The sequence below is a fragment of the Larus michahellis genome, chromosome 25 (assembly GCF_964199755.1).
Source record: "Larus michahellis chromosome 25, bLarMic1.1, whole genome shotgun sequence".
Taxonomy (NCBI): Eukaryota; Metazoa; Chordata; class Aves; order Charadriiformes; family Laridae; genus Larus; species Larus michahellis.
This window is the reverse complement of record NC_133920.1, coordinates 1441152-1450200: the sequence shown is the minus strand read 5'-3', so window position 1 is coordinate 1450200 and position 9049 is coordinate 1441152. Positions and strand designations below refer to the sequence as shown.

Genomic DNA, 9049 nt, shown 5'->3' with positions numbered 1-9049 from the left:
GGGGATCCCCGTGTCCCCCCCCACCGTGGGGTGGGGGGGGGTCCCTCCGCAGCACCGGGGAGGGGGGGTGTCGGGTGTTACACGGGGATCCCCCCCCCCCCCCGCCTCCCTCCCGCCCCCGTGACGTCACCGCCGCCGTTTCCATGACTATATAAGGGGCCGGTGACACCGGGAAGGGGGCGGGGACGCGCGGGGGGGGGGGGAGCGGCTTCCGCCTGCCCAAATAAGGGGAAATGGGCGGGGCGAGGGGGCGGGGCTGGAGGAGGAGCCCCGCCCCCTCCGGCAGCCGGGCGCGAGTCCCGGGCCTTGCACGAGCCTTGCACGAGCCTTGCACGAGCCTTGCACAAACACCGGGCATTTCACAAGCACGGGGTCTCTCGCACGAGCGCTTGTGCGAACACCGAGCCTCGCACGAGCACCGTCCCTCGCGCAGGCCTCGCACGAGCACCCGGCCTCGCGCGACCCTCGCACGAGCCTCGCACGAGCACCAGCCCCGCGTGCGCACGGGGGCCCTGCACCAGCACCGGCTACTGCACGACCACCCGCCCTCGCACGAGCGTTGCACGAGCGCCGCTCCTCGCCCACCAGCCAAGAACAGCAGCCCCCACATCCCCCCCCCCCCTGCCCCAGCCCCTTTGGGCCCCCTCCCCCCGCGTGTGCACACGCGCGTGCAAACCCCCTCCCCCCCCCCCCCAGCAGGCGGGAGGCGGGGGCTGTTACAAACTCTCTGTGTTTTATTTTTCACTATTAACATTTCTGCAGTCCCTCTCCGCTCTCCTACAGCAGTTCATGTGCAATTCTCCAGCGAGTCGGGGGGGGCCGGGGGGGGGCCGGGGTTTTGGGGGGGGGGGGGGGGGCGGGGGGCACCAGGAACGGGCGTCTTGGCACTTCATAACACAGGACAGACACTGGCGGCCCCGGGGGGGGGGGCACGGGGAAGGGGAAAGGGGAAAAAGGGGAGGGGGGGGAAGCGCAAGCCCGGGGGGGGTCCATGCTGCCGGGACACCGCCGCGCGCTCCCCTCTTCTGTACAGCTTTTTTTTGGGGGGGGAATAAAGAAAAAAGGGGAAACAAAAAAGCCCGACCCCGCCGGGGTTTGGGGAGGGGGTGGGAAGGAGGGGGGGGGGGGGGGGGCTCTCCAAGCACCCACGGGGCCGGGGGGGGGGGGGCAGAGCGGGGACCCCCCTCGCAGGGCTGAGACCGGTGCAACTCATCACAGGGGGGAAAGGGGGGGGAAACTGAGGCACAGGATAAAGAGGGGGGGGGGAATCCAGGCGTCCGGGGTGGGGGTGGTGTGAGAAAGTGGGGAGGGGGGGGTGGTGGGGGTCCCTGTGGCCCCCCCACCGCCGCCCCCCGCGGGGAGGGGGCCGGGGGGGTTTGGCACGGAGCGGTGAGATAGTGGAGACGCGATCGGAGCCCGGGGCCGGGCAGCGGGTAAGGCACTTGACCGAACGTCCAGGAGACCTGTTGGGGGGCTGCCGGGGGGGGGGGGCGGATACCTGGGTTCCCTCCCAGCGCCCCCCCCCGCCTCAGTCTGCACAGAGCCGGGGGGGGGGGGGAGCCATCACACAGTGCCTCAGTTTCCCCCTTTGGGCTCGGAGTAAAGCCGGCGCAAAGCCCTGGTGCCAGGGAAGGGGGAAGGGGGGGGGGGGGCAGAGCCAGGGCTGGGGGGGGCCCCCTGTCCCCCCCACCCCATCCCGGACCCCCCCTGCAGAGGTGGGACTCCCACCTGCGCCCCCCCTCCCCAGATCACCCCTGCCCGGCCACTCCCAGGGTGTCCCCGTGTCCCCCCACCCCCGCGCTGACAGACCCCCCGGGGGGGGCTAACGAAGGAGGGGGCTAACGAGGAGCAGCAGCCTTTAACCCCGCAAGGGGGTCTCGTCCCCATCAGGGGGGGGTCCCATCCCCATGGGGGGGCCACACACACGTCACCCTCCAGCCCGGGGGGGGGGCACAGACTGGTGACACCCCCCTTTCTGCCGGGGTGGGAGGAGCTGGGGACAAGGGGGGCACCCGGGCAACGCAGGGTTGGGGGGGGGGACACACACGTGCCATCGCCTGGGGACAAACACAGACACCTGGAGAGATGCCACCCCCGGGGAGGGGACAGGGGGGACCCGGAGAGACGTGGGGACCTGGGGGGGGGGGACGGGACACACACGTGATCACCTGGAGAGACTCTGGCCCCGGGGGGGGGGGCGGGGAGGGAACACGGGGGACCTGGGGGACACATGCAGGCGCCTGGGGGGGGACGCCGGGACAGGGGGGACCGAGGCGAACGCATGGGGTTGCCCAGAGAGATGCCGGTCCCCCGTGGGGGGGGGACATGGGACACGGGGGGGACACATGCGGTTGCCTGCAGAGACAGTGACCCTGGCGGGGGGGACACGGGGGACCCACGCGGGTGCCTGGAGAAACGTCGTCCCTGGGGAGGGGACCTGGGGGAGACGTGGGGGCCCCCAGAGGCGACACGGGGCACCCGGGGGGGGGCCAGGAGAGACGCTGGCCCCGGGGAGGGGACACGGGACCTCGTCAACTCGTGCCCGAGCAGCACCCCGGGACCCCCAAAACCGCTGAGGGGGGGGTGGCCGGGCCGAACCGAGCCGTTGCCGCCCCCCCCAAGCCCCAAATCCCACGGGGAGGGGACCGGACCCCACGCCCGGGGGTCCCATAGCGGCACGGGGCCCTCCCCGGGTGGGTCCCTGCCCCTTGGGGGGGGACGACTAACCCCCAGGGGAGCCCTGCCCCGAGGGGGTGCCCGCCTGGGGGGGGGGGTCTCTACACCCACAGGGGTCCCTACACCGTCACAGGGCTCTACCCAGGGCGGGTGCCCGCCCCGCGGGGGTCCCTCCACCGGCGGGGGGTCCCGACCCGGCCGCAGGGCGTCCCTACCCGGGATGGGGGTCCCCAGGAGGGGGGCGGGGGGGTCACTGCAGGCCCTCCCCGGGGGCGCCCGCCTCGCCCTCGTGGCCGCCGGGCTCGAAGGGGGGCTCGGGGCCCATGATGTCGGGCTCCAGCTTGCCGGCGTCGTTGATGAAGGAGGTGTAGGAGTCGCCCTCGGCCATCAGCAGCTTCAGCTTCAGCTTCGGCATCCAGCTCTTGCGCACCACGCGCCGGGCGTTGGTGCACATGTCGGCGGCGATGGCGTTCATCTCGCTCTCCTTGAAGTTGGGGGCGAAGTTCTGGCAGTAAACTGGGGGCGGGGGGGGGAAGGGAATGGACAACAGGGTCGCAGCCAGCCCACGGTGTCCCCCCCACCAGCCCGCCACCGCCCGCCCCGGGGGAGGTCGTTAGAGGGGTTTTGCTCAGGGGCACGAAGCTGCGTCTCTTGCTCCTTTTTACAGCTGGGGCGCCCTGTCCCCGTGGTGCCCCCAGCCCTGGGGTCTGCCTTGTCCCCTGTCACCCCCTTCCTGGGGTCCCCCCAGCCCTGGGGTCTGCCCTGTCCCCTGTCGTCCCCTCCCTGGGGTCCCCCCAGCCCTGGGGTCTGCCCTGTCCCCTCTCCCTGGGGTCCCCCCAGCCCTGGGGTCTGCCTTGTCCCCTGTCACCCCCTTCCTGGGGTCCCCCCAGCCCTGGGGTCTGCCCTGTCCCCTGTCGTCCCCTCCCTGGGGTCCCCCCAGCCCTGGGGTCTGCCCTGTCCCCTCTCCCTGGGGTCTCCCCAGCCACGGGGTCTGCCTCATCCCCTCTTATCCCCTCTCCCTGGGGTCCGCCCTGCCCCGGGGTCTGCCCTGTCCCCTGCCATCCCCTCCCTGGGGTCCCCCCTGCCCCGGGGTCTGCCCTGTCCCCTCTTGTCCCCTCTCTAGGGTCCCCCCAGCCATGGGGTCTGCCCCATGCCCTCTCATCCCCTCTCTGATGTCCCCCCAGGCCTGAGTTCTGCCCTGTCCCCTGTCGTCCCCTCCCTGGGGTCCCCCAAGCCATGGGATCCACCCTGTCCCCTCTCTCTGGGGTCCCCCCAGCCCTGAGGTCTGCCCTGTCCCCTGTCGTCCCCTCCCTGGGGTTTGCCCTGTCCCCTCTCCCTGGGGTCCCCCCAGCCCCAGGGTCTGCTCTGTCCCCTCCTGTCCCCTCTCTCTGCAGTGCTCTAACCCTAGGGCCCCCCCTGCCCCCCCAGCATCCCCTCTCTGGGGTCCCCACCCCCTGTCCCTATGGGTCCCCCAGTCCTGGGCTCCCCGCTGTCCCTCTTTCCCTGGTGTCCCCCATCCCCGGTGTCCCACCTCCGCCCTGGGGTGTCCCTTGTCCCCCCACTCACACTTGACGGCGTGCAGGACCCGGCTGTCCAGCGGCTTCCGACTGGGGTCATTGGTGGAGGAGCGGATGCCGGTGCCGCAGCTGTTGGCCAGGGTGTTACTGGCGAGGGGACGAAAAACGGGGTGAGAACCCAGGCGTCTGCCCCCCCACCCCCCAGGATCCCAAAACCGGGGTGGGGGGAGAAGCCGGGCGCCCCCGTCTGCACTCACCGGTCGAAGAAGGACGCCAGGAGCCGCCGCAGCAGGACTTTGTGCCGCGTCCCCGCGCTGACGTGGCAGTTCATCAGCTGCGCCCGCGTGATGTAGACGTTGGTGCCTGAGTAGGGGGGGGACACGACACGGGGTGGGGGGGGTGGGGGGTGAGCAGGGCCAGGCACCCCGTGGGGACCACCCCCCCCCCGCTACCCCGCAGGGACCCCCGAAAAACCCCGGGCGCACCCGTGACGAGCTCCAGCTTCTCGGCGGGGTCCCCCTCGTCGTAGAGCTTGGGGTGGCAGCGGTTCCCGATCTGGTTGATGAGCTCGGCCGGCAGCGAGGCCAGGTCCTGCCGCACACGCACCCGGTTGCGCGACTCCGAGGTGGCCTGGTCCGGCAGCGCCTCCACCTTCTCCGCGGCTGGAGGAGGGGGGGGGACGGGATGGGATGGGACGGGACACGGCGGGGCCGGTGGGGCAGGGGACGTGGGGAGGGGGACATGGTGACAGCTCCATTCATGGCCACGAGCTCCCCATTCATGGCCACGAGCTCCCCACAACCATCGCCAGGGGGTGGGTGGAGCCCCACCGGGCCCCGCCCCCTTCTCTCAGCCCCGCCCACTCGCCATCCACAAGCCACACGCAAACGGGGGGGGTGGAGCCCATCAGGCCACGCCCTGCACCCATTCGTCGGGGTGGGGCTTCAGTTGGCTCCTCCCCCCCCCCCGCACAGCCATGCCTTAAGGGGTGGGGCCACGAGCCACACCCATGTGGAGCCACACCCCCTTTAGCTCCACCCCCAGACCATGGAAACCACTCCCACTTCCAGCCCCACACACACACCCCGGGGGTGGAGCCTCAGGTGACCACACCCAAGAAAACCTCTCCCTTGGCCACACCCCTTCCTGGGCCACACCCCAGAGCCAACCACGTCCCTGGAGGTGGAGCCCCCAATTGACCACACCCCTCCCCAGCCACGCCCCGGGAGGTGCATTGGGTAAGCACAGCGTGTAGGCGGAGCCCTGACTGGCCACACCCCCACCGCGGGCAGGGCCTAAAGGGACCACACCCACAGTGGGCGTGGCCTCAAATGACACCACCCAGCATGGGCGGGGCCCTGACTGGCCACACCCCTCACGGAAGGGGCCTTTAAATGACCACACCCAGCGTGGGCAGGGCCCAAACGGACCGCACCCACAGTGGGCGTGGCCTTAAATGACCACACCCGGCGTGGGTGGAGCCCCGGTTTGACCACACCCAACCTGGGCGTGGCTTCAGGAGGACACACCCAGCATGGGCGGGGGCTCAATGGGCACCACGCCCCTCCAGACACGTACGTCCACCCCTTCCCCAAAGCAAACCCCAGGGATGCCCCCTCCTCTGACCACACCCACGGGTGGGGGCTCTCTAGACCACGCCCAGTGGGTGTGGTCACTCCCGACCACGCCCTGCCCCCCCTTCCCGGTGGGCGGAGCCTCACCTGCCTGCCCCACGTTCATCATGCTGTACATGGTGTACATGTTGCAGATCTGGCGGTACTGCTCGTCCGAGCCTTCCTCGCCCCCGTCCTCCTCCTCGTCCTCCTCGTTGTGGAAGGAGCCGGGGCTGTCGCTCGTGTAGGCGCTGGAGGTGCCGCCGGGGCTGGTCTGGTCGGCCGAGCTGGGGCCGGGGGCCGCCGCCGTGGCCGCCACGGCGGGGGGCTGCGGCTGGCGGCCCGGCTCGGGGGCGGAGAATTTGGCCATCTTGCGGCTGCCGTTGCCGCCGGCGGCGCCGTCCTTGGGGCCGCCGTCCCAGAGGCGCTTGACCACGAAGGTGCACTGCACCCCGTCGGGCTCGCCCTGCTCCGTCTTCACCCGCGAGACCAGGGGCAAGGCGGCGGCGCCCGAGGGCCACCCCGAGGTCTGGGCCACGGGGCTCTGGGGCTCGGAGGAAGGCGCCTCCTCGCCGTGCAGCCCCTGCGAGTCGCAGCTGGGCGAGCTGACCTTGAGGAAGAACTCAGTCCCCTTCTCCATGATCTCCTGGATCTGCAGGAAGCCGGCCGTGTACATCAGCAGGAACTGGTCGCCCATGTTCATGCTCAGCCGCCCCGTGTAGCAGAAGCTGAGGATCTGCTGGAAGGACTGGGGCTGCACGGCGGCCGGCAGCTCCACCACCGCGCTCTTGCTGCTGTTGAAAAGGTCTCGGAAGTAGGAGCTGCTGGCGGCCAGCACGGCCCGGTGCGCCTTGAACGCGTGGCCCTTCACCACCACCGAGACGTCGCAGTACAGCCCCTGCAGCCGCTGCTCGTTCAGGCACTCCAGGATGCTGTTCCCGAAGTTGGGGATCTCCATCTGCAGCGTCTGAGCCATGGCGGGAGCCGACGGGGGCCTGCGGGGACGGGGAAGGGGACACGGGGGACCAGGGAGAGGGATGGACACGTGGGGACGGCGACACAGGGAGCAGGGCAGACATGGGGGACACGGGGACCATGGACACGGATACATAAAGAGTGACGCAGATATGGGGGACACGCAGGGACATGGGGGACACAGGGACGATGAACACAGATAGGTAGTGAGGCACATATAGGGGACACGTAGGGACATGGGGGACACAGGGACGATGGACACGGATACATAAAGAGTGACGCAGATATGGGGGACACACAGGGACATGGGGGACACACAGGGACCATGGACATGGATCCGTAAGGAGCGAGGCAGATATGGGGGACACGCAGGGACATGGGGACAGAGGGACAATGGACACAGACACATAAGGAGCGAGGCAGATATGGGGGACACAGGGCATGGGGTTGATGGGGGGACAAGTGGGGACAGGGAGAAAGGGAGTGGGGGCAGAAACAGGGGACACGCAGGGACAGGGGGGACACAGGGACCATGGGGGCAGATACATAAAGAGTGAAGCAGATATGGGGGACACAGAGGGACATGGGGGACACAGGGACCATGGCCACGGACACAAAAGGAGCGAGGCGGATATGGGGGACGCACAGGAACAGGGACACAGGGCACGGGGTAGACACGAGGGACACGTGGGGACAGGGACAAAGGGAGCGGGGCAGACAGGGAGGACATGTGGGGACATGGTGGGGGGACACGGACACAGAGGGAAGGGGGGCAGACGTGGGGGATACATGGGAACGGGGAGCCAGGGAGCAGCGCGGGAGCACAAGGGACGCGTGGATCGGGGCAGGGACATGGGGGGGACACAGCGGTGACGGGGAGCAGAGCAGGGACGTGGGGGGGACACATTGAGACACGTGGAGAGGGGCAGAGACGTGAGGGGGACGGGGACAGAGGAGGGGGACGGGGACAGAGGAGGGGGACGGGATTTAGGTACAGCCCCATGGGGGTCCAGCGACCCCTCCAGGCACCCACCCGTGGCGGGGGGGGCCACCTCAGATCCTCCCCCCAAGTCTGAGTCTGCCCCAGGAACACCCCGCCCCGGGTCAGGGGGGGGCTGCAGAAACCCCCAAATGGTGCCCCAAGAGTTGGGGGTGTCCCGGGGGGGGGGGGTAGGGGGGGTGTCTGAGCCCCCAGAGATCGGGGAAAGGGGACCCCAGGCAGGAGATGGGGGGGGGTGGGGGGGTGAGGCCAGACGGACACACGGACGAAGCAGCAGCGAAGTTGTGGCTCCCCCTTTTGGGGTGGGATTTTGGGGGGGTGGGGTCCTGCCCCAAGGGGGCGTCCCTGCTTTGGCCACGGGGACCCTAAGCGGGGGAGGGGGGTGTCCATGGGGGTGCTCAGGCCAAGGGGTTCCCCTGTAGGGTCCCGGCCTGGGGAGGGGGGGTCAGACCCGGTGAAAATGGGGCACAAACCCCCCCGGGTGGGGAGGGGGCAGGGACATCCCCCGGCCTGGGGAGGACAAGGGCGTCCCGTGGCGGGGACGACGGCGTCCGGGGGGGCTTGACGGGATCCTCTTCCCCGAGGGGGGTGGGGGGTCCCCAGCACTCGTGGGGGGGGACACAGGGAGACCCCCACTGGGGGGAGAAGGAGGGGAGGGGGGCAGAAGGGTCCCCACCCCCTGGACTGTGGACAGAGGGGACGGGGGGGGGGGGGGGCGACACCCACGAGCCCTTGGAGGGGGCAACGCGGGGGACACCCCAGTTTGGGGCGGGATCGGTAAATACTCCAGTCCCGGGGGGGGGGGTGGGGGCACCAAAACCCGGGGTCGGGGGGGGAAGGCAGAGGGGACCCCCAGTGCTGCGGAGGGGTGGGGGCCCCGCATTCCCTCGGTAACGAGGCGGGGGCCGCAGGGGGATCTCCCCCCCCGGGGGGGCCGGGACGGTGCCGCAGGCCCGGTGAAACGGGAGGGGGGGGCCAGGCCCGGGGCGGGGGGGGGGGGCCGAGGCCTGCGGGGGGGGGAAAGAAAGGCCCGAGGGGAGGGGGCGGGGCTGTGGGGGGGGGCGAGGGGGGTGTCCCCGCCTTACCGGAGGCCGGGGGGGGGCTGCGCTGCGGCTCCGGCCGCTCCCGGTGCCGCCGCCGGTGCCGTCCCCGTCCCCGCCGCGCTCAGCGGCCATTCATTGTGCGGCAGGCGCGATCAGCCGAGCGCCGAGTGCCCGCACCGCCCGGCGCGCCGCCCGCGCAGGCGCATCCCCGCCGCAGGGGCGGCC

General features: G+C 71.0%; 1 protein-coding gene across 1 annotated transcript; it reads right to left on the bottom strand.

Moving 5' to 3' along the window:
- Positions 1-2785: 2785 nt before the first annotated feature.
- Positions 2786-8992, bottom strand: NACC1 (nucleus accumbens associated 1). Its single transcript, XM_074566991.1, has 6 exons — positions 8867-8992; positions 5915-6801; positions 4679-4855; positions 4451-4556; positions 4243-4340; positions 2786-3192 (listed from the first exon to the last, which is right to left on the bottom strand). Exons 2-6 carry the CDS (start codon positions 6780-6782, stop codon positions 2927-2929), a joined length of 1515 nt encoding a protein of 504 aa, XP_074423092.1. The 5' UTR covers positions 6783-6801; positions 8867-8992; the 3' UTR covers positions 2786-2926.
- Positions 8993-9049: the final 57 nt, after the last annotated feature.